This window comes from Odocoileus virginianus, chromosome 1 (genome assembly GCF_023699985.2).
Source record: "Odocoileus virginianus isolate 20LAN1187 ecotype Illinois chromosome 1, Ovbor_1.2, whole genome shotgun sequence".
In the NCBI taxonomy this organism is placed as follows: Eukaryota; Metazoa; Chordata; class Mammalia; order Artiodactyla; family Cervidae; genus Odocoileus; species Odocoileus virginianus.
The window spans coordinates 14,916,365-14,942,398 of NC_069674.1; the positions used below are offsets into that span (position 1 = coordinate 14,916,365).

Genomic DNA, 26,034 nt, shown 5'->3' on the forward strand with positions numbered 1-26,034 from the left:
TCTAGGGAGGTTGCTTAATGAGTGTCAGTTTTTCTCCATGAGGTTTTTTTAAAAGTGGGATTTACTCTTTTCCATGTTGAGGATCTGACTGCCATAAATTACTTGGGAATCTTGTTTGAGACTTAGATATGAAGGAACCTAATTTCTACCCCTGTTGATTATTTAAATGTGGCTTCTCCTTATCCGTATGAGGATCCAGCAGTATTTTATTATTATGATCTTTGTAAGGTGAAGGGTTTGAAATAACTTAGACTCATAAAGTTGTCACCCCTGCCAAGGTTTTATTATGAAAATGTTCAAATATACAGGAAAAGTTGAAAGAATATTACCTCTAAAACTACCATCTAGATTCCACTTATCAGCTTTTCACGTTACTTGTTTATCTCATATCTGTCCATTAATTATCCCACCGTACACTGCCCATCTTATTTTTTGATTCAATCTAAGTAAATTACAGACATCAGTACATTTCCTGGGCTTCCTTAGTGGTTCAGATGGTAAAGAATCTGCCTGCAATGAGGGAGACCTGGGTTCAATCCCTGGGTTGGGAAGATCCTCTGGAGAAGGGAACGGCTACCCATTCCAGTATTCTGGCCTGGAGACTTCCATGGACTATATATATAGTCCATGGGGTTCACAAAGAGTCAGACATGACTGAATGACTTTCACTTGCTTACATGCATTTCCCACAATTATGGAAGTTTTAGGCTTAAAAGTGATTTTCAAATTAAAAAAAAAAAAGAGATGTAAAACTGAAATCTTACCTGGATGCCAAGCAAAAGATGTGCAGGTAGTTCCACCCTGAGGAAAAGAGGAATGAATGAGGTCCAGAGCTCCTACCTCAGTCTCTTTCCATCTTCCCTTTTATTAAGGTTCCACAGCACAGTCTGAAAAATAGAACTCAGCCCCTTCATTTCCACATCGAGGACACTGCACCCAGACATGTTGCAGAGTAAGTAGGGGCTTCCCAGGTGGCACTAGTGGTGAAGAATCTGCCTGCCAGTGCAGGGGATGCAGGTTTAGTCCCTGAGTCAGGAAGATGCCCTAGCAGAGGATATGGCATCCTATTCCAGTGTTCTTCCCTGGAATATTCCATGGACAGAGGAGCCTAGTGGGCTACAGTTCATGGGGTTGCAGAAGAATCAGACACAGCTAAGTGACTGAGCGTGCACATACATGCGCAGAGTACGTTGTGACTAAGCTAGGAGTCAAAGCCAAGTGTCCTGATTGTGGTTGCTGTGCCTACTCAAGTTTTAGCCTCCCAGAGCTATAGACTCACAGGATCTGAGCGTTAGAATGAACCCTACAGTCTTTATTCTGTCACCTCACTTGTCCTCCTTATATTATGATGCTGTTCCTGTGTCATTGTAACCATGCTTATTTTGGGAATAAATCTTGACATAAAAGAGAAGTGACTGTGCTGTTAAAATAGATTTCTGATGTGAGATCAAAGGCCCTGTCCTGAGAGACTGATTTGGATGATCTATAAAAATCATGTTATGACCTAATGTTCTAGTGACAGTCCAGATTTTAAATAGTAGTGAGGTTTATAGCATATATAAATATGGGTATTATAACAGGCTCAATCTGCTAATTTGAATTCCTTGATTTAATTTTAAAATAATTTTTGAAGTAAAAAGATTTAAAAGACTTCCTTGGTGGTCCACTGGTTAAGATTCTGAGGTTCCATTGCAGGGGGTGCAGGTTCGAATCCTGATCGGGGAATTAATGTCCTGCATGCTGTGAGGCATGGCCAAAATAATAATAATAATAATAGTAGTAGAAGGATTTAAAAAACCCCACAGTTAACTGCCTATAGTTGCAGCATTCCATAAAGTAAATTTTACTTCTTCAGCCTTAGAAATACATTTAAAAATGTGAGTATTATTATACTTAACAATTGTTTCTGATTATGTAGACTATAATGATAGAAAGTACGTGGTACCACCAGTTACAGAGATGTTTTCTTCTTTCAATCTTCTCAAAATCCAGTGAAAAAGAGGAGGAACTGGCACAGGCATGACTACACAGAAATTGATGATGGTTCCAAACCAGTGCAGGCTGGAACTAGAACTTTTGTGAAGGAACTACGTTCTCGAGTCTTCCCAAGGTATGGAAACCTGTTATGACCAAAGAACATTTAAGAATGTTACCTAATAAGGTGACATTATCTAAAGCAGCGTTTTCAAGCTTCAGGTTGCAAGCCATTACTGTTCTCAACCAGCTTTTTACTTTTTGAAGATAAAATAGAAGAGAAAATTTTGGTGCATTGCAAGTAATAGTAAATAAGCATAGCTTCGTGGAAGTTTTGTTATATGTATGTGTACTGGATTACTGTGTGAAAATGTGTTTCTTAACTGTAGGTCTCAATCTGAGAAGTTTGAAGCACATCGATCTGAGGCTCTTGACTCCTTGTGTTGTACACCTGCAGCTTCTCTTTCCTCTCTACCTCACCTGCTCCTGTTTTCACGCTGTTTTTCCCTTACATTGTTTTCCGATCCGTCTCCACTCTACTTTGGCCGGAAGTGCTCACAGCCTTGCTCAGCCTCTGGTGGCAGCAAGACTAGGTTTTCTTTTTTTTTTTTTTAAGATAATGTATTTGAGTTGTGTGGCCCAAGAGAAGAGTGTCAAAAGCATTATGCAGCATTTAGTCATGCTAATTTAGATCATTTCCTACTCACTGCCTGACATCTATTTAAAGTGATAATGCTTAATAGGCTTTTTACACAGGATCACATCCAAGCTTGTTAAAAAGGGGAAGTACCATTCAAATTTCAATCACAATATCACCTGCAGCCTATTATGGAATTATTTCAGATCCTATAAGTGTAAAACCCTTGCTCTTTATTTGTAATCTTGAGGATACCTGGCCAGTCCCCTCCCTTAAACAGAAGCATGAATGATAAGCGGCTTCTTTTGGCTCCCGCAGGTAACAGAGAGAAAAAAATATGAAACACAGTGATTTCCATGTGCTTTTTGTGATATTAAAGGTCCTGTTTTCAGATATTCTCTTTTATCAGTATCAAAGTCATTGGAGAAATGTTTCTTTTCATTGACTGATTTGGAGCCCAAATTTTCAGCCAGTGTGTCTCGACTGGCTTCAGAGAGGCTTGTGAGTTCCCTAAAACTGTATAAACTATTTATTGTTGATGTGATTTTTTCAGGGAGCGAGGCCATAGTTTTCATTTTTTTAAATAGGTTTGTAACCCAAAAGAGTAGTGTCAAAAATCTTGGCCCAGTGATTCCTGTGGTTTCTCTGCCAAAGTGTTAAACACAAATGAGTTAAATACAGATTACAAAAATGCTCACAAATGTCCACACTGTACTTACGATTAATTAAAGGTCTTGGTTTTATTTTGTTTAACTCCATAAACCTCCTAAGACAGAGTGACAATAATTAACTAAATCACACATATTCAATGGGATTAGCGTAGAAATGTATAAAATAAAGTGAATGGGTTATCTTCTCCACCCTTATTTTAAGACTTAAAGTTTTTTCCAGATCCTTTTTTTATGTAAATGATAATTTTTAAAAACAATTATGTGTACAGATGTGTGATGGATATACACTTCTAATTTTAAAAGATAAAATGCAGTTATGTTACACATATGTTGTGCAACTTGCTTTTTTTTACTGTTATATTTAATAGATAGCCTTCCATATATATACATAAATTTATCTCACTCTTTAACTGCTATGTAGTGTGCAATAGTATGTGTGTGTGTGTACCATATATATGTTCCATAGTTTACTTAACCATCCCACTATGGTAAAGGGTCCAGTTTTTTCTCTTTTGTAAGTAATGATGTACCTATATTTTTGAGCACTTGAACCTATATATTTTTGATCACTTTGGAGGAGTAGAACACCAAACATTTAAAGAAGGAGTACAAGAGATTTAAGATTCTCCCTTAGATTGGGTTTAAGGAATTGTTAAATTCTCAGAGGCTGAGGAAGAAGAAACATTTGAGGATATTTATGGGGAAAATAAAAGGCAATACAGAACTCAGTGAGTCAGGTAAAGAAGCTCTAAGCCTTCTACTTACATGACTGTCCAAGGAAAGTCTGTCTGGATATTTTAAGGCCTTAAACTGACCTGCTCTTTCTGAGAAGGTGGGATGATCTGAGCTCAGTAATTCAGGGACCTAGTTTCTCCTGTTATCTCCTTGACAGCTAGGCTACAGATGACATCAAGACAGCTAAGATTTGATTGTAAAAAAGGAAACTGTTGTGTTTAACCTATTATGCAAATGTTGCCCTTAACTTTCAATGTATAGCAGCTGCAATTCTGTGAGCATTTGGAATATAAAATTGAGAATATCTCCATTTTTAGAGATCACTGATTATGGTTAGGGAACAATCAACAAAACTGGAAAATTCTTAAAGAGATGGGAATACCAGACCACCTGACCTACCTCCTGAGAAATCTATATGCAGGTCAAGAAGCAACAGTTAGAACCAGGCATGGAAAAACAGACTGGTCCCAAATTGGGAAAGGAGTGCGCCAAGGCAGACTATTGTCACCCTGCTTATTTAACTTCGATGCAGAGTACATGATGCGAAATGTTGGGCTGGATGAAACACAAGCTGGAATCAAGATTTCCAGGAGACATTATCAGTAACTTCACATATGCAGATGACAGCACCCTTATGGCAGAAAACTAAGAGGAACTAAAGAGCCTTTTGATGAAAGTGAAAGAGGAGAGTGAAAAAGCTGGCTTAAAAGTCAACATTCAAAAAACTAAGATCATGGCATCTGGTCCCATCACTTCATGGCAAATAGATGGGGAAACAGAGGCAGACTTTATTTTCTTGGGCTCCTCACTGCAGATGGTGACTGCAGCCATGAAATTAAAAGATGCTTGCTCCTTGGAAGAAAAACTGTGACCAACCTAGACAGCATATTAAAAAACAGAGACATTACTTTGCCGACAAAGGTCCATCTAGTCAAAGCTATGGTTTTCCAGTAGTAATGAATGGATGTGAGAGCTGGACCATTAAGAAGGTTGAATGCCAAAAAATTGATGCTTTTGAACTGTTGTGTTGGAGAAGACTCTTGAGAGTCCCTTGAACTGCAAGGAGATCCAACCAGTCCATCCTAAAGGAAATCAGTCCTGAATATTCATTGGAAGGACTGATGTTGAAGGTGAAGCTCAAATACTTTGGCCACCTGATGCAAAGAACTGACTCATTGGAAAAGATCCTGATGCTGGGAAAGACTGAAGGCAGGAAGAGAGGGGGACGACAGAGGATGAGATGGTTGGATGGCATCACTGACTCAATGAACATGAGTTTGAGCAAGCTCCAGGAGTTGGTGATGGATAGGGAAGCCTGGCATGCTGCAGTTCATGGAGTAGCAAAGAGTTGGGACACGACTGAGTGGCTGAACTGAACTGAGGAGACAGTGAAAAGGGACAGACAAACCTCACTTGAGTGTAATGCCTAGAACAGGTTAGTCATTAAAGAATGCAGCCAGAATGCACCCGTTTTTAGTGACTGAAGGTGACTAATGTATTAAAACTTATTAAATACTTAGGATAATGATCTTTTAAATCAGGAATTCTCAACTGGGGCATTTGGACGTTGTTTCAATGAGTAAGGACTATGGATGCTAGTCATCCTCCAGTCTGCAGGAAAACATGAATTGTTCTATGTCTCGGGAGACTTTATGATGTCTAATAAATATTTGTTTATTAGAATTTTATAGCCAGATAAAATATGATCTGGTTTTACTTATCCTAACCAACTCTTATTGTATTGTACCCCCTCCCTTTTGTTCTTCTGGTCTTCTATGCAGCATGTGTTGAGTTACTTCTAATCTTGTTACTTCTTTTAAATCCAACCATTCATTACGACTAATAGTAGGCATCCCATTATTTTGTTATTCTGTTAGGGAAGCCTGGCATGCTGCAGTCCATGGGGTAGCAAAGAGTAGGACATGACTGAGTGACTGAACTGAACTGTTATTCTGTTACCTTTTCTAGTGTTGTTTACCTGAATATTTACATATTGCAATCCATAGTTTGCTATAGTTTGTTTTTTCTCTTGTTATAGTTAAGGCATTTTATATAATTCACATATATTTTCCCAATTATATGTAGGATACTAAAAGGAGCTTTATAAAACATTATAACTAAGGAAAATTAGGTATGAGATAGGTTGAGAACCACTGATACAGGTAATAATATAGCATATGAATTAATCCATTACCAGATTTTTTTTTAGCTGAACTTATCAGCAAAGATGACGTTTTACTTTTATGTTTTCTTTAGTGCCGATGAAATCATTGTAAAGATGCATGGCAGCCAGCTGACACAAAGATACCTGGAGAAACATGGATTTGAAGTCCCTATAATGGTTCCCAAATTAGATGATCTAGGACTCAGGCTCCCTCCACCAACTTTTTCTGTTATGGATGTGGAACGTTATGTAGGTACGAACTTGATTCCTTTAATTGCTTGGGAAAACACGGTAAAAATAAACTTGATATTATCTTAAAATACTAAAAACTGAATGAAGAGGTGTTAGTTTAGTTCAGTTTCTGGGTCAGGAAAAGTGAAATGCAATGTCATGTACGTTGAAAACTTTTTTCTCAGCAGACCTACTTTCAGAAGGACAGAAGGAAGCATTCTGTACAGCCTCATCCTGTTGCTTTATTTGTTTTTTGTCTTCAAATTTACTGATACTTGCTAGGAAAAATTATTACAGAGGGGAAGCTACAGATATGAAAAAGAAGTCTTTGGGAAACTGGGTGAGTTCTAGACCTTGGTAGCAGCATTCAGGTACAAGATTTCTGGATCCTGGTTTAGTAACCTCCTGCTGCCTAGAAAAGAGAAGCTTATTTTCAAACCTAGTTTTACTTTAATGACTTGAGGATACTGCCATTTAATGATGTTTGGACTTAATGCTTTGTATTGAGTCTCAGAAAGGTATAAGAAGCAGGGTCGAAGACCCTTTATCTGTTGCATTATTGTTGACATTTTCGGTCACTTCTTTAATTCTCATCAGCGTATTGAGAGAGAAAGCTGACTTTATGTAGATCTCATTCCTTGTCAGCAAAGCAGATAAAGATTATTTGAGGATTAGATCTCAAGTCTATCTTGACTCAAACTGTCTATTCTTTCCAGTATGTTATCTTCTGAGCATGAAATAATCTGAGCATTTGTCCCTTTATCGATCCATTGGTTGACATTGCCAATTGTTTAACTGAGGAAATCCAGTTAAATTGTCTGACTTCACATTCAGCTTAGTTTTGAACTATTTGATAAATTAGATGATGAGGCTGAGGTTTCACGTAAACCTGTTTGTATAGATAACATTGTAAAATAAATAGCTAGTGTAATAAAAGTGTAGGTAAAATGTTCACACTACTTGATAGCTAACTTTTTTAATACTGCAAAAAGCTTCAGTTAACAGAATTGTTTTGCCTGCTAAATATAATATAGTCTATTTGACTTTCTTAACTTGTTTAAAGTTACATTCAGGTAAGAAACTGGCACTTATTTGTTTCCTGTTTCAGATTAAGTATTGCCGTATTTTGAATTTCACCTTACCCTGTAGGACATTGTAAAACTAACTGGCTTTTAGGGTGATTCAGTGTTGTACATGCAGTACCTCATGGTTTTATAGGAAAATTGTAAATTAATCCCAATTTAGAACTCATTTCACAGACAATAATATGAACTGATTTTTGTTTCATTTTTTTCTTGAAGCAGAATATTAGGAGAGAAGACACTACCCGGCAAGCAGAAATTGTTTGTCCTGGTTAATTTGTTCACTAATTCCCCAATGACTGATTGGTTTCTCACAATGATGGACTCAGAATCTTAAGTGTTAAAGAAGTAAAAGGGAAAAGTCTGTGTCCACATTTTGTGTAGAATTATTAATTATAATTATTGATCACCAGGAATTAACAGCCAGAACATGTGGCACAGTTTTTACCTGCCAATGTAATATACATTTTTGTCATAAGCTGCACAAGAAATCATTGTTATATGGAAACCTTTGTAAACACATAAATTTTCACACTCGGTGTTAATTATGTAGCTTTGACTTAATTGCTTTATTCTTTCAAAAATTGTTCCTTTGTTCAGAAGTTCTAGTTGGACTTAAAAAGTAAGGATATAGGAAGAGTCTTTGTCTAGGTATGTAGTTATTACAGATGGCTTAATTATCATGTGCAGTAAATGTGGTCTTTAAAATATTTTTCTTTAGGGCATCTATTGATAAAACTCTTAAGCAAAATAATAAGACGATAATTTTTCTCTGCAGGTGGTGACAAAGTGATAGATGTCATTGATGTGGCAAGGCAGGCAGACAGCAAAATGACACTTCACAATTATGTGAAATACTTCACGAATCCCAACAGACCAAAAGTGTTAAATGTGATCAGCCTTGAATTTTCAGATACGAAGTGAGTAGTTCTGGGCATTTTGATTTAGCCTTGTGAGTGTTAGCTAAATGTAGTTAAATGATGAATTTATTTTAGTAAGAAACATAATTATGACTCCTAAAGTGGTCCAGAGATATAGCTATGTTGTACATTTTGCTTTGGCATGCTCAAACTTTTAAGTATTCTTGTTAGCCTTGAGTTCCAGTCAATTTCTTGGTTGGGGTTGAGATGGGAGGTGCAGTTTTAAGAAGTTTTAATTTGCATGATGTGGGTGTGTGTGTTTGTGTGTGTCTGTTTTTTTTTTTTTTAAAGGATGTCTGAATTGGTGGAGGTTCCTGATATAGCCAGAAAACTTTCCTGGGTGGAAAATTATTGGCCAGATGATTCAGTCTTTCCCAAGCCATTTGTTCAGAAATACTGCTTAATGGGAGTTCAAGACAGCTACACAGATTTCCACATTGATTTTGGTGGGACTTCAGTTTGGTACCATGTCCTCTGGGTAAGCTTGGTGTATTTCTTTGTTCACTTAACTACAAAAACATACAGTCTTCTTCCCTCTAGTCAATTACCAGTCAATCCGTGAATCAGATACATGAGAAGGAGCAAAGTTAGTAATAATTGCTTCTGATCTTAAAGTCAGGCTAAAGACAGCTAGTTGGATAAGTCAGGAATGCCCATAAAGTTACGAATTCTCCTTGGGAGCATATATATATATACCTTGCTTTATCTAGAACTGTGTTATTCCATACAGTAGCCATTTAGCACATGGGGCTAAATTTAAATAATAAACATAATGTCAAATTCAGTTCGGCATTTGTACTAACCACATTTCAAGTGCTCTGTCGCCACTTAGGGCTTTTCATCTACTGTATCGGGTAGCACAGATAGGAAGCATTTCCACCGTCACAGGACAGTGACAGTCTTGAACCAGATCTTCATCTAAACCACGTGCCTGTGCATCAGCAACGCTCTGGACTCTGATGCTGTGCCTTGAGCTCTTTTGCTTCATGTGAAAGCAGAGGGTCAGGTCACTAAAGAAAGTCTGTTCACAAGTCTTTAAAAACAACTGTAGTGTTACAGGTCTTGGGAGAAAGGGCGGAGTTTGCAGAGATGACTCTCTGTAACCTGGGCCCCGTTAACCTGTGTTTACTTCTATACCTTGAACATGAGATCAGTAGGATGCTTGTGATTCTTTACCCTCCTCTCCTGTAACTGTTTCTCCATCATGACTTTACTGACCCCTTGTCGTATTGGGAGGGGGAGCCTTAGTACCTGTGAAGATGCTTACTAAAGGCAATAGCTGTTGATCAGGCATGTGAAATATGTCTTTCTGAGAAATCTGACAATGATCTAATGTACTTTAGAACATTGTATTGGGAAATTGCATCAATATAGGCCACCCTGAGAATGGCATTTCCTTTTTCAAAAATAGTGTGATTACTTCCTCCTAGGGCGAGAAGGTTTTTTATTTGATAAAGCCAACAGATGACAATTTGGCCCTCTATGAATCTTGGAGTTCATCTGTGACCCAGAGTGAAGTGTTCTTTGGAGATAAGGTGGATAAATGCTACAAATGTGTGGTAAAGCAGGGACATACCTTATTTGTTCCTACAGGTAAGGTTTTAATCCCATCCCCGCTCCCCATAGCAATTGCTCATCACAGAGTCAGCTTTTGATTGGAACCTCTGAGTTTAACATGTTTGGAAAGTAGCTTTGCATAGCCTGAGAGATAATTCTTATGTTGAACTTTTCACGTCTTTGTCCCTTAGAGGGTTTCTCTTGTGGTTCAACTTGTTTTGGCATTGTGTTTTTATGTCATTTGCCTTCATTTTTATTTTGAAAAATTCACATACCTTAATACACACTCTTTAAAAGTGTACAATTCAGTGGTTTTTAGTAGATTAATAGAACTGTGCAACCCTCTCCCTATCTAATTCCAGAACATTTCATCACCTCAAAGAGAAACCCTGTACCAGCAGCAGTCACTCCCCATTTCCCCTCCTCTCAGCCCCTAGTAACCTCTAATTTTCTTTTGGCTCTGGATTTGCCTGTTTGGGACATTTCATATATAATAGGTGACCTTTTGTATCCAGCTTCTTTTAGTTAGCATCATGTTTACTAGACTTATCCATGTTGTATCTCTTATTAGTGTTTCATTGCTTTTTATGGCCAAATAATATTCCGTTGCATGTATGTATCACATTTCATTTATCCCCTCATCAGTTGATGGACATTTGGGTTGGTTCCACTTTTTGGCTGTTATGAATAGTGCTGCTTTGAACATTTGTGTGATAGTTTTTGTGTGGAGGTTTGTTTTCATTTCCCTTGGGTTTATACCTAGTAGTGGAATTGCTGGGTCATATGGTTTAATGATGTTTAACTTTTTGAGGAACTGCCAAACTGTTTTCTTAATGGCTGCACCATTTTACATTCCTGCCAACAATGTACAGTTATTTCAGTTTGTCCACATCTTCACCAACACTGTGCTCATCTTAATTTTTGACATTCTAGTAGGTGTGAAGTACTAGTATCTCATTGTGGTTTTAATTTGTGTTTCCTTAATGAGTAACAATGCTAAGTGTTTCTCATACTGGCTATTTGTATGTCTTCTTTGGAGAAATGTCTGTTAAATCCTTTGCCCATCTTTAAGCTGGGCTGTCTTTTTTATTGTTGAGTTGTAAGAATTCTTTATATATTCTGAATAGACCCTTTTCAGATATATGATTTGCAGTGTTTTCTCTCATTCTGTGGGTTGTCTTTTCACTTTCTTGATAATGTCTTTTGCACAAAATTTTAAAATTTTGATGATATTCCCTTCAGTTTTTAACTGGTCAGCTCTACGCTGATGTTGAAGGCCAAGGCTGCTGTAGGAATCTGGGCTGCTGTCCTGGGATAATTAGGAGGCAAATGAGTATGTTCTGAGGGAGCCTAGGAAGGGATTGAGTATCAGCCTTAGTTACAGCCTCAAGTACAGGCATCAGGTGTATCATTTTGAGAGGTGCCTGAATGCGGGGTATGGCTTCTGCAGGCCGGCGGTTCTGAGAGTTGTGCTCTTCTGATTTGGGTGACCTTACTGGCTGCAGAGTTTGCACGGATCTTACAGGCCCTGCTTTCTTGCTTTGGCTCTGGAGTATGTAAGAAGTGTGTCTTGAATAAATGAATGAGCAAATGCCTAGAACTACCAGAATTTAGAAAATCTAGATACCTATCAATATTTTCACTGTGAATGGGCCAAACCCCTCCCTTAAAGACCCCCAAAGCTCCCTTTTGTAGTAAATATTTTGTTATATCTGTTTTAAAATCTTAAATTCAAATTTATCATCAGTATAACCGCCAGCACCAATAGTTCCCTCCCCCCAATTGATGTAATAACCTAATTAGATTATAAAGAAATTAGAAGTAATTTATAATAAAATACTATTTTGCAATGTCCCTGCTCAGGCACAGCAGCATTGGAAGGCAGGGTGATGCACAGGCCAGCTAAGCAGTACAGGTGTGTGGCGGGTAGCTCAGGGTCTATAGCGTTGGTGTGGATTAGTGGTTCTCAAACAACACGGGCCCTCAGAGTCACCTGGAGGGTTTATTAAAACACGAAGCGTGTGTGTGCTCAGTCCTGCCCAGCTCTTTGCGACCATGTGGACCATAGCCCACTAGGCTCCTTTGACCATGGGATTCTCCAGGCAAGAATACTGGAGTGGGTTGCCAGGCCCTCCTCCAAGGGATCTTCCCACCCCTGGGATCAAACCTGCATCTCTTGCATCTCCTTCATTGGGAGGTGGGTTCTTTACCACTAGCACCACCTGAGAAGCCCAAAACACAGAGCACTGGGCCTTAACCCAGTGGTTCTGATTCAGCAGCTCTGGGGTGGGCCTGAAAATTCGCATTTCTAATAAGCTTGCAGCTGAGGCTGATGCTGCTGGTCTGGGGACCACATTTGAAGAACCACTGCTATAGATAGTGTGGGTTTTTTTCCACCAAGGTATTTGGCAACTGATAAATTTTCTTCAGTGTACAGGCTACCTAGTTGTGTTCCTAGAAAATTGTGCCAAAACCTTGCAAAAGATGCTGTTTCATATTAATGGAGCTGTCATTTCTGGGCTCAGTCAGTGACAGATTCTGTACCTGTCTGGATGCCCAGCAGATATTTGAAAGTCCTGGCCAATGCAGGACAGTCTTGCTGTGTGGCCCTGTCCTGCCTGTCGCACCCGGGCTCCCGCTCACAAGAGGACAGTGGAGCTTCCCCATCCTGTGACAGCCCCGCCCACCCTGCCCCGAACTCTCCAAACCAGAATCTGAAGTCGACACAGACTTCAAATTTGTGATTTCAGGGTCAAGCTCAAGACTTTGTGCCTTTGAACACACAAATGGCCACCACTTGAAATCTAGTCTTCTTGGCCTTTTTTAGATACTGTATCACAGAACAATGACAAATCGAATTATGAAAAGTATAAAGAAAATGGGATCTGTCTATTTTAACAGTCAATTTTTCCATGCAAATGTATGTGAATATATTTATTTACATTTGTATAACATCTTTATGTTTGGTCTCTAAGACCTTTCTTTCAAAAGTTACACATCATCTCTTAGAAATGAGCCTCACCAAGAATATACAATGGAAAAAAGACAACCTCTTTAACAAGTGGTGCTGGGAAAACTGATCAACCACTTGTAAAAGAATGAAACTAGAACACTTTCTAACACCATACACAAAAAATAAACTCAAAATGGATTAAAGATCTAAATGTAAGACCAGAAACTACATAAGTCCTAGAGAAGAACATAGGCAAAACACTCTCTGACATAAACCACAGCAGGATCCTCTATGACCCACCTCTCAGAATATTGGAAATAAAAGCAAAAATAAACAAATGGGACCTAATTAAACTTAAAAGCTTTTGCACAACAAAGGAAACTATAAGCAAGGTGAAAAGACAGCCTTCAGAGTGGGAGAAAATAATAGCAAATGAAGAAACAGACAAAGGATTAATCTCAAAAATATACAAGCAACTCCTGCAGCTCAATTCCAGAAAAATAAATGACCCAATCAAAAAATGGGTCAAAGAACTAAGCACATTTCTCCAAAGAAGACATACAGATGGCTAACAAACACATGAAAAGATGCTCAGCATCACTCATTATCAGAGAAATGCAAATCAAAACCACAATGAGGTACCATTACATGCCAGTCAGAATGGCTGCTATCCAAAAGTCTACAAGCAATAAATGCTGGAGAGGGTGTGGAGAAAAGGGAACCCTCTTACACTGTTGGTGGGAATGCAAACTAGTACAGCCACTGTGGAGAACAGTGTGGAGATTCCTTAAAAAACTGGAAATAGAACTGCCATATGACCCAGCAATACCACTTCTGGGCATAAACACCGAGGAAACCAGTTCTGAAAGAGACACGTGCACCCCAATGTTCATCACAGCACTGTTCATAATAGCCAGGACATGGAAGCAACCTAGATGCCCATCAGCAGAAGAATGGATAAGAGAGCTGTGGTACATATACACAATGGAATATTACTTAGCCATTAAAAAGAATTCATTTGAATCAGTTCTAATGAGGTGGATGAAACTGGAGCCTATTATACAGAGTGAAGTAAGCCAGAAAGATAAAGACCAATACAGTATACTAATGCACATATATGGAATTTAGAAAGATGGTAACGATAACCCTATATGCAAGACAGAAAAAGAGACACAGATATATAGAACAGACTTTTGGACTCCATGGGAAAAGGTGAGGGTGGGATGATCTGAGAGAACAGCATTGAAACATGTATGTTATCAAGTGTGAAACATATCGCCAGTCCAGGTTGGATGCATGAGACAAGTGCTCGGGGCTGGTGCACTGGGATGACCCAGAGGGATGGGATGGGGAGGGAGGTGGGTGGGGGTTCAGGATGGGGAACACATGTAAATCCATGGCTGATTCATGTCAATGTATGGCAAAAAACTACTACAATATTGTAAAGTAATTAGCCTCCAACTAATAAATGAAAAAAAAAAAAAGAAATGAGCCTCACTTTGGAAACATGTTGGCTTTATGGGAAGATATCATTCTAATCGCCAGTGTTTGTATTTGTAGGGCCATAACCCTGCCTAATGGAATACGTGGGAACTACATTTTCTTTCTTAGAGGCAGGTCCTGGGTGGAGTCCCACCAATCCTCCTCTGCTTGGTCCCTATGGGCAATCATTTCGGGATGACACTAGGAACGCCAGGGGCTCAGCCAGTTCCAGTTGTTCATTTAATGAAAACGTGCTTGCGTCACTCTAACCAGATTTGACTTGTCTTAGAGTAAAATCTTTAACATAAAGTTAGATGTGTTTTTAAACTAAAAAATGAAAACAGTAACAACTACCAAAACCTCCTTCTGCACCATAATTTTGTCTAATTGGGTCAATGCATTAATCTGAAACACAGTACAGAAGCTGGCATAGAATAGGCATTTAATAAATACTTGAATCATTGCATCTTTAGATCATAATAGACATTAGCTTCTCTGGCACTGAAGTATGAGGTAAACTGATTTTTTGTGTGTTTCGTAAAACAGGTAGATATCACATTTGTGTTGTTTAAATATTGAACAGTCCCTGACATATCCTTTTAACTGTTTCAGGGTGGATTCATGCTGTGCTCACTTCTCAGGACTGTATGGCTTTTGGGGGGAACTTTCTGCACAACCTTAACATTGGCATGCAGCTCAGGTTTGTGTTATCAAGTCTTGAAGGATCTTTTCATTCTTTCTTGAATAGGACTTGAAAGTTAAATAATTTCAGCAACACATTTGATTGTGATCTCGTGGAGATAGGCTCTGAGAAATTATTTGAAACTTTTAACAAAAATATTGTCTTAAAATTTTGACAGGAGGACACCTTGATGAATCTAAAACAAAAAGACTCATTTATTCAAGTTGAGACTAAATATCTCCCCGCATTTCAGAATTTTACAGAGATGGATAGGCTCTCCTTTGGCTCTTTTTACAGTGAGAGAATTGAACTAAATCAGGTCAGACTCAGGTGTAACATATGGGGCTGGGACAGAACAATTCGAAGTTAGGAAACACCTGTTTTAATTTTGCTGTGGTGAAGGATTACCAACTATTTCCCCTTCTGCGTGACAATCTGACTTTTGGGCAAAAACTTCCTCTGGTAGCCTAATCAGAGAAGAATGTTATTAGGCAACATTGCTTATGGTAAAATGATTCCTCATTGATAAACTGCACAAGGACTGGGAGAACTGGAAATAACCTGGTAGGGAGCCATGTCTTTTGACTTTCCTGACTTGTAACTTGGCATGCCCATGGGGAACCCTGGAAGCCATGCATCAGTGAAGTTATTACAAGAGATACTGGTACTTATGGGGCACGAAGCTTTAAGCCAAACTCTCGCACTTGCCAAGTGAATCTTGTTTATACCTGAGCTGTTCCTGGAGAAAGACGGCTCCTGGCTGTATGGACTGTTGCAAGGACTCTTGGAGAAAACTCACCCTATGGTTTCTGCCTTCTCACCTTGACCCCTCCCAAGTGTGGTCCTGAGCTGGAATGCTTAGTGGGACCTAAAGAAAACTCCACAAGGGGATGTTGGAGTGCTGTCCAACACAGGGAGCTGATTTCTAAACGTGTTGTATTTATTACAGTGGAACCCTTGTAAAATTCCACCTGTTAAAACTAGGCTACAGATCCTTAGGGGTGATCTTTTTGAAGCCCAGTGTAAATTCTTCAGTATACTGTCAGGTCTGATAAGGGCAGACCTGAGTCAGATCACGACTCAGTCCTACCCACGTGTGTGGTGTTGAGCAATGTGTAGGACCCCATTGGTCTTCGGTCTCATGGGCTGCCTTATTTCAGTTAAGTTGGTTGCTTCCATTTAACTTTGGACATGCTAATGTTGAATTTCTTCAACTTTTATTTTAGGTGTTATGAGATGGAAAAAAGACTTAAAACACCAGATCTTTTCAAATTCCCTTTCTTTGAAGCCATATGTTGGTTTGTAGCCAAAAACTTGCTGGAAACCCTAAAAGGTAATAATCTGAACATTTTGTTGTTTCATGTGATGCATGATATTTGTAAATTCACTTTAAGTCACTGACAGAGAGGTCCTTTTAAAAATATGATGGCTAGTGTCCCTATTTTGTTTTTTAAATGCGTGATTTCCCCCTATTCAGAACCTTTTTAACAAATTAGGAGATCTCTAGTCCATAGTTGTAAAAATACATGAACTGCTGCATTGGAACCACACAGGTAGTACTGAAAAGTGTTCCTTTCTCGTGGGACTCTAGTCACCTGCACAGATTATCAGGCATGTAAAAGTGCCTCCCTAGCAAAAAACGCAGTTGAAGCCAAAGACTGTTACTTAATATTTGTCCCCAAGCATTTGCTTTAAAAAAATTCAAGGGAATAACTCTCTTGTCCTGAGAGAATCAGGTGGTGCCTGTGCTGTCACTGTTATGACCGTTATGTGGTCAGAATAAGGCACCTGTTAGTGTAAACCAGCTAGTGTCAGGCTGTGCATCTGTGGCTGAAGAAGAATGGTTTTGGGGGGTGGGTGGGTGGGGAAATACCCCTTTAAATGTGAAAGCTACATTTTTATGTGGCTTTTCAGATTTTAGTGTTTTACTATTGGTTTAATGATTTTTGAGCAGTCAAGTTGGAGACTCAGTGTCACTTCTAACTTTTATCTATTTTGCTTTACACTTGTGCCCATGAGAATACAGTCGATCTAGTTTTTGTGTTGTCTTACATTTCTAGTAAGTTTGGAAATAGTGCTACTATTATAATTAACTTCCACAGAAGAAGAGGTATAAACAGATTAAACAGCAAAGTCTATTCTAAATATTGGGGGTTTTCTCATTTAAAAGTTGCACAAGAAGAAAAGGTAGAATGAAAAGACATCAATGACTCTTTTTGCAGGATAGCATGCCCAGAATTAAATGATAGAACTCATTCATGGTTTGTTTCCTTAAAAGGGGTGAGGTGGGCTCACTTTCTTTGGAAGGAACAAGTAGTAAGAACCCCATCTCACACCTTGTAGCACTGTGTGGAGGTGGGTGTCTTGAGTGGTTCTGCTGTGTAAGATGGAGGTAATAGTTAGTATTTAGTGTAGTTCTGTTTCTTTTCCTTTCTCATCTTGTCAATTGATTGTTTCTTATTTCACTTTTTTCCTTCTCTGTTAACTTGTTTGATATTTGATGGTTACTCAAAGCCTAAAGTTAAACACTTTGCCACAGAACCTAACTCCTTTCCCCCTTAACTTCATTCCCACAGAATTGAGAGAGGATGGTTTCCAGCCTCAGACTTACCTAGTACAGGGAGTGAAAGCACTGCATACTGCTTTAAAATTATGGATGAAAAAAGAAGTAAGTAGTTGTCTTTGGTGAAATAATTTAATTTTTATATGGCAAGGTCAGGAAAGTGAAAAGTGTGAAACTGTTAGTCTTTCAGTTGTGTCCACGGCTCTTTGCAACCCCATGGACTGTAGCCCCTCCAGGCTCCTCTGTCCATGGAATCGTCCATGCAGGAATATTGGAGCGGGTAGCCATTCCCTATCTTCCCACCCCAGGGATTGAATCTGGGTCTCCTGTGCTGCAGGCAAATTCTTCACCATCTGAGCCATCAGGGGAACTGTTAATTTTCATATGGCAAGGTCAGGAAAACAGAGCCTTTATGCTGTTTTGTCAGTGAATGGGAGTGGTAGAAGGACTAGGAATCATGCTTTAACTGAGAAGTTCAACCTGTGTTTTAGTAGTATATGCAGATGTGCTGGGTTTTATATTTATGAGAATGAAGTACCTAGTATTTCTTTAATCTTGAAAAGAAAGTAAATTTGAGACTATCTGGGATATTAACTAAGAAATTAACATGTAGATATGGAATAATAATTATAACTTTGTGCTCACATAGTGTGCTAACCACTGTGTTTAGTCTTTATATCTGTAAATGCATTTACTAACTCATTTACTCTTCAGAGCAACTAAATGAGTTTGGGGTGCTTTTGTTGTCCCCATTTTACATATGGAGAAGTTGAGATTCAGAGTTTAAGTGCTTGCCCAAGACAACTGGTGGACCTAAGATGAAAGCTTGGTCTCTGTGTTTGCAAAGTCTATGCTGTTATCCCTCTGCTGGTCTTATGTAAGAACAAAGGAAAAGAGAGGTCCAGGTTCAAGCAGGAGCTTTCCATTTTCCCTGAACTGTGGTCTAGTTTGCATGTGAATCTTACCACCTCTAAGAGGTCATCTCAGATCTCTCCATTTGGAATTCATAGGTCCTTTCATTATATGTCCATAGCATATCTCTTGTGCCAGTGGACTTAAAAGTAATGTCCATAAAGTAATGTGTCCATTTCCTGTTGTCTACATTTATGAGCTCTTAAAAAACAGGGACTTTCTCATCTTTATTTCCTTCCTGGAACTTTACACACAATGCTTTAATAAGTGATAAATATTTTATCTGATGAAAATATGTTTCCCTACTGATTTCTCAAATGTGCACTTGAAATAAAAATCCTGCTCTTAAAAGATACTTGCTGTGTGCTTGTGTTCAGTTGCTCAGTTGTGTCTGACTCTTTGTGACCCCATGGATTGTCACACCAGGCTCCTCTGTCCATGGAATATTCCAGGCAGGAATACTGGACTGGGTTGCCATTTCCTACTCCAGGTGGTCTTCCCGACCCAGGGATTAAACCTGCATCACCTGCATTGACTGGCGGATTCTTTACTACTGAGCCACCTAAAAGATACTGGAAAGTGTTAGTCTGTCAGTCAAGTCCGACTCTGCGACCCCATGGACTGTAGCCTGCCAGGCTCCTCTGTCCATGGGATTGTCCAGGCAGCCGTACTGGAGTAGGTTGCCATTCCCTTGTCGGGGATCTTCCCCATCCAGGGATCAAACCTGCGTCTCTTGCATTGCCTGCAGATTCTTTACTCTCTGAGGGTAATAGATTACCCTCCCAATAATTTTATGCTTCCTTTCTTTTTTTTTTTTTTATCATTGCTGTATACCCGTTAGAGCAGGGGCGCTGTGGAAGCATATAGGAAAATAAAAATCAGCGTCAAAGATGTCATCATCTAAATGACAAGTAAAGGCAAAAACAGATTACAAAAGTATATCGTATATAACAAGGTAAAAACAAAGGGCATCTTGCAAAAACTGTGTAATTCCTTTCCTTCTGAAAGCTTTAGACAAGTTGTTCTCAAGCTTGTGTGTTTATCAAAATTGCCTTTAGAGATTTTTAGAAATAACCTTTTTTCCTGAGAGATTTTGGTATAATAGATCTGTAGTAGGCTATGAACCTTTGTCTTTAACAAACTTGTGGATGATTTTGATGCACAGTGAGGACAGAGGAGCCTGGCGTGCTACAGTCCACGGGGTTGAAAAGAGTCGGACACGACCAAGCAACTGAACAACAAAATTCATCAATAATAGATACTGTTAATTCATTACATCTGAAGTACACTTTTAAAAGCATGATGTTTGTAGTTAATTGTTAACCTTGCTCTAAATTGAGAGGCAGCTTAGTAGCCTAGTGGTTCAGGGTGTGGACTCCAGAGTCAGAGGCTTGGATTCAAGTCTTAGCTGTGCTGCTGATAAAGCTCGAACCTGTACAATGAGAGTCCTAGTAGAACCTCTTGTCTAGTGTTGAAGTGATTTATGAGTTAACATCTCTAACGTGCTCAGCTGTATCTTGCCTGGCACATTTGCTGTTGTTCAGCCGCTCAGGTATTTTCTTGTTGTTATTTAATTTGTTGTTGCTCAGCCTGGCACGTAGTCCGCACTTAGTGTTACTGTTGTTATTAGTCTGTTTTAATAAACTATGCTAAAACCAGGGAGAGGTTGTAAAGCAGGAGCAGCAGTAAGTGTGTGAAGGGCATCTAAAGGTCAAACGTTCTTAGATCTGCTGTTGTTTAGTCGCTAAGTTGTGTTCAGTTCAACCCCGTGGACTGTGGCCCACCAGGCTCCTCTGTCCATGGGCTTTCCCAGGCAAGAAAACTGGAGTGGGTTGCCATTTCCTTCTCCAGGGGATCTTCCTACCCAAGGATTGAACCTGCATCTCCTGCATTGCAGGTGCATTCTTTACCACGGAGCCACCTGGGAAGCCTGTTCTTAGATAAACAGATTAATATTTGGAATTAGACATAATAAAACAATGATAGCAGTTTGCACTTCAGTAGATATGGTAACTCGCCAATTAATTCCTCTTTCCTATTGATGGAATCTTTTTCCTGTTTTACTTTTGAGAAGCAAAAAAAAAAAAAAAAAGACTTTATGAATTAGACTTACCATGAGAAGCTAGGATTATTTTAGTGCCTGTGTTTCCCCTTACAAATCCTTTTGTATTATGAATTAAATTTAAGGCTTAATTAGTTTCTTTACTAATTATAGTAGTATTTAGAATTACAGTAGGCTTTTAGTCCATATTGGGCAAAATTCACAGAAAGACAAGTCCATGTTTAACTCAAAGTAAAAGGATTTCATAAGTTAATAAGGATCTCCTTAGAAGATATGAAACCAGCTCCATGAGTTCTGAGACCTGGCTTCTTGGTATTTGACTGTGTCTATGAAATCTAGAGAATCTAAAAATCGATTCGTTTTTACATCTTAAAATGTAAATAACTTTGGTTGTCTTATCTTTGTTAATCCAAATACAGCTTGTATCTGAACATGCCTTTGAAATTCCAGACAATGTTAGACCTGGACATCTTATTAAAGAACTTTCTAAAGTAATTCGAGCAATAGAGGTAAGAGTAGAAACTATCATCTAAATGCTTGGTTCCTATCTACCTTGAGAAGCAGTTGGATCTACCACCATACTACAAATACTAGAAAGCCTCGACATTCTTAGAAGAACTAGAATGAACTGTATCTCGAAAGAAGTCTCAGGGTTTCAAAGCCCTACAGAGAAATCTGGAATGTTTTATCATAATGAAGTAATAAGGATGTAGTTACTGGGTTACTTCAGGTTCTTCAGGTTACTCCAAAAATGAAAAAATACAGAATAGACAAAACTTTCAGATGTCATTCATTTCTGCAATGCAAAGATGAATACATGTTAAGATGTGTAAGATGAGTAAGAACCGGTGAAGCTGGATTGGAAAGAGGGTTGGGGCAAGGAGACCCATTCAACTGAAAATATTATGACAACTGGGTTAGGTATATGCCCTTTGATAAAAGCCCATGAAGTGTGAGATTAGGTATTTTATTAATTAGAAGATATTCTATGTGTTAAAGATAGGGGATTTTAATTAAAGTAATTCTTCAGGAAGGTGGTTCTTTTAGTGTCTAGCTTGAACTGAAAGGAAGTTAAGTGGAGGAATGGATGCTGATAGTTTAACGGCTCAGATCAGGGCTGTATTTGGGAAACAAAAAAGAGGTATTAAAATGTTGGGTTTAATATCCTTCGATAGAGTATTTCATATAATTCTCAACATGTTCAGATATAGTAGGAGATTATTTTATGTTTTTGAAGAGCTGCATATAAATGAATTTTTAAAGTCAAAAGTCATATATTTAATTTTAATATATGCAAATGTATAAATATATAAATATCATGTATAACAACAACAACCAAAACTAAGAATACACTCAATAAGAAAGTGTAGGTCTATATGAAAAACTATAAATCTTTACTAAGAGAAATAAAACTCTAGTTTAATAAATGGGAGTGTCATTTCTAAAATATGTCAATTCCAAATTAGTATTACAGATTGAAAATGGTAAAATAGTCTTGGAAGAATCATCAGACAAAAATAGTCACCAAAGTGGTTTTTTTTTTTTTTAATTGGAGGGTAGGGAGTACAGAAGGCAGCAAAATGGCTGTAGAAAAATGTACAAAGAAAATATAAAAAGGAATTTCACTAAAGAAGAGATGGAAATGGCCAATTCAATAAAAATATGAAAAATATTCTCAATATGTGAAAAAGTATTCAACCACATATTACCATATAATTTATGGTTTCAAATGATGGTTTATCACATTGGCAAAGATAAAATTCTATATTTTTGCTCTGCTGATAGGAAGTATAAATTAGTTTATGATTTCTAACTGTCATATACCTGACTTAGCATTACTTTAATAAAGTAAATGAGACAATTCCAGTTAAACTTGATACATGACTATACCTGCTTACCACTATCACCTCTTGGAACCAAAATGATAGTAAAAGAATGAAAACAATATCTATCCCTAAGTATTAGGTCAATAAATTATGCTATATCTCTACAGTAGAATATGACACAGCCTTTAAAATGATGTTGAAAATCAAGCATATATGTTCACAGTATTTTAGGTGGCAGAGAGAAGGGGAAAAGATCTCAGCAGAGCTGTTCAAGTTTTATAATTTGGTGTTTTTTGTTTATATGATTAAAAGGAATGTTTTTTGTTTTCTAAAATATTTTTATAGATGATTACTTAGTCATCTATGTTTGTGGCCTTGTCATAAAAATACCCCAAATTTTGTTCTTAAAGGAGGAAAATGGCAAACCAGTTAAATCTCAGGGAATCCCTTCTGTGTGTCCAGTTTCACGGTCCTCAAGTGAAGCAGCTTCCCCATACCATTCCCGACGAAGGATGCGGAAACTTCGAGACCACAATGTCCGAACTCCTTCCAACCTCGACATCCTGGAGCTCCACACGAGGGAGGTGCTCAGAAGACTGGAGATGTGTCCCTGGGAAGAGGCAAGCTTCTGTTCCGTGGTCACTTGAGAGACTCAGTCATTTCTGAAGTGCCTTCAAAAGGAAGATAGAAAGAGAACAGGCTGGCCATTCTTGTTGTCTGATCTTTGCTTAGCACCCTAGGGGTCAGCAGCACTTCTGCTCGTGATGGGGACTTGCTTCGGTGTAGAGGTAGGACGAACAGGTCCCATCGGTTTGCTGACCTGTATATGGAGTGTTTACTGAGTGCCAGGTTCTCTTCTAGGCTCTGGGGAAGCTACCAGAGTGGGCAGAACCCAGGGCCCTGCCCTCATGTAGCTTCCATCCAAGCTCAAGTTGGAAGGATCGAAGTCAGAGACAGGTATTCAAGTCGTGTAGTTTCAGATAAAAAGGCCGTAAAGGAAGAGAGCAGTGGAATAAAGGGGCTGGGGTGGCTGGTTGCTTCTGCTGAGGTGGTCGGAGGACCGCTCAGGTGGGTGCGTTTGACAGACACTTACATGGCAGAAGATGTCAGGTGGATATACAGACTTGAGGAGGAGTATTGAAGGCAGAGCAAAGTGCAGGTGCTGCAGGCCTTTCCCTGGCCCAGCAGCAGCAGCATGCATCACTGTTAGGCTGGGAGACTGTTAAACTCATTACAGTTTGAGAAATGCTGGTCTAACGGATTAATGAGCTCAGCGTGGGGCCTTTGTAAAACATGCTACTGACCTGTGGTGAGATCTGTGTCATCCATGATTGTACATCTTAAGGAGAGGACAGTTTAAAAAGAGTAAAGATAGCAGTATCTCTGAATTAACATATTTACGGAAGTTATATAGAAATGAAAGCTTCCTTAAATATTTTAAATTTTATATAATTACATTTATACTGTTTTAAGCTTTTGTTGTTCTAAACCTCCTTCAGCCCGTAGCCGTCTGGGAGAAGATTCAGGTTATTATAAGAAGCTCTATGTATTATTAAAGAAAAATATTAAAGGAAATATTCTTTATGTTTTAAAAACCAGCTACTGTTGTGCCTTTATGTCACTCGGTGGCCTTTGTTCCTGGTGATAGCAGGGTGGTGACCCGTAAGTTGCTGAGAGTACCTGGTGGGAGGACTAGAGATTAGGTCGGAAATAGGGGGACCGGAAAGGACCTAGCAGTTAGGGAGAAACAAGGGAAAGTGAATTAAAAGTACATGAAGGCAGTACGTCTCCCGTTTTTCAGCTTTCTACAAGAGTGAAATGTCTGAATTCACGTGAGGCAGATTTTATATTCTGCTTTGTAGAGTGTGTTTTACTGTTACTGGCCCTACAGAAAGATGAACCACATTCATTCTGGTTTTAGGAACCATTTAGTTTCCATGTTGCAACACTGCAAATGCCCTAGCCTTGGAGGCTGCCTCGCACTCTTAGGATGCAGGGCAGTAGGGACGAGGGCAGGGGGAGGTGGTGGTATACTGTCCTGCTCCTTTACTTGTCAAGCAGGTATATTTGAGGGTAGAGGTTAAGTAAGTTCTGTTTTTATACTTTAAGGACATCTTGAGCTCAAAACTGAATGGAAAATTCAACAAACATCTCCAGCCATCTTCCACAGTACCTGAATGGAGAGCGAAAGATAATGATCTTCGATTGCTGCTGACAAATGGAAGGATAATTAAGTACGTGAAATAGATCAAAGTATCAGAGAGTTTAGTTTTCCGTGGATTCCCTCTGTTCATTTTATTCTGGGTCCAGACCATTGCACACCTGCCTGAAATATGGGGAAAGTGTCTCAATTCTCAGTTTGCTCCGCAAAGTAAGGAGGGTGTGATACTGTTTGGCTGCACAGTTGCACTGTTTTCTGACTGATTATTTTTCCCTCTATATACAGGGATGAGAGACAACCCTTCACAGATCAGAGTCTTTATACAGCAGATAGTGAAAATGAAGAGGATAAGAGAAGGACAAAAAAGGCAAAAGTGAAGATGGAAGAGAGTTCAGGAATAGAGGGAGTGGAGAATGAAGAGTCTCAAAAACCACTTAACAGTATGTTTGTTTTAATGGTCATTTTAAAGGTCTGTTCATTATTAATATGCTAATAATATGACAGGTAACTCGCTCATTTTAAAGTGCTTAAATTAGTAGTAGGATTAAAATTTCTTATGTCCCTAATGCTCTTTTGAGAAATCTGGAGCATTTCTGAGTCATCTCTCCATCAGGGAAATGCTGAATGTGACCTCCCAATGAGGGGTGGCAGCCGGGGAAGGTGGTATTAGTGACAAGGATGTCATCGGCCAGTGACACCCTCATCTAATGACAGTTTTTACAAGAGTCACATAAAAGCTCATGCATTTTATGGGCCTCTACTCAAAATTATGAAGCAGTTGCAAATGTAGTAAAATTTCCAAAATAATTTTAGCTAATATACATATGGTTTTCAGAATTAGGAGACATATATAACTGGCTGATCTGAAGCTATTAGTAACACAAATATTATTTTATTTGATTGCATATTGACAAGAAGCCCTCTACTTCGTTATTGATTGGTTACCATCAATGCAATGAATAGCAACACCTCCTTCTCCTTGAGATCTTCTTTGAATGAAGTCTTCATTTTCTCAACATTTTTCAGAGCCTCCATATACCCTTCTATCTTAAAAAGTAGTTAAACATTTTAGTACTTGATAAGTGAAAGTTCTAGATAACTAACATTATTTAATCCATGCCGAATACCTCAGTTGCTGCTAATTCCAGATAAGTCTGTTATTATTGTGACTCTACATTTGTTCACATGCCAGGGGAGAGGAAGCTGATCAATGGAAACTTTATCCAGCAGTTGCTAGCTGAAAGTGCTGTGGGGAAAGAGAGGCAAGGGTGAAGCCTGGTCTATAAGCTTGTTGAATTCACTGTCTACTTGAATGTGTCTTAGGCCCAGGAGAGTTTTTTTGTTTTGTTTTCTGTTGAGACAAATAAAGCACAACAGAAAGTGAAAAGCATCATAGCTAATTTCAGTGTTGAGGTTTTTTCT

At 38.7% G+C, this 26,034-nt stretch overlaps 1 protein-coding gene across 1 annotated transcript in view; it reads left to right on the forward strand.

The window, feature by feature from the left end:
- KDM7A (lysine demethylase 7A) overlaps positions 1-26,034 on the forward strand; it is a 72,578-nt gene that overhangs the window by 37,231 nt on the left and 9,313 nt on the right. The window contains exons 3-14 of the mRNA XM_070464968.1: positions 1,993-2,110; positions 6,274-6,434; positions 8,273-8,414; positions 8,706-8,892; positions 9,845-10,007; positions 15,019-15,106; positions 16,315-16,421; positions 17,665-17,756; positions 21,045-21,134; positions 22,862-23,071; positions 24,561-24,685; positions 24,898-25,052. Of these exons, the coding sequence (XP_070321069.1) occupies positions 1,993-2,110; positions 6,274-6,434; positions 8,273-8,414; positions 8,706-8,892; positions 9,845-10,007; positions 15,019-15,106; positions 16,315-16,421; positions 17,665-17,756; positions 21,045-21,134; positions 22,862-23,071; positions 24,561-24,685; positions 24,898-25,052 (1,638 nt within the window). The remainder of the gene's footprint in view (positions 1-1,992; positions 2,111-6,273; positions 6,435-8,272; positions 8,415-8,705; positions 8,893-9,844; positions 10,008-15,018; positions 15,107-16,314; positions 16,422-17,664; positions 17,757-21,044; positions 21,135-22,861; positions 23,072-24,560; positions 24,686-24,897; positions 25,053-26,034) is intronic.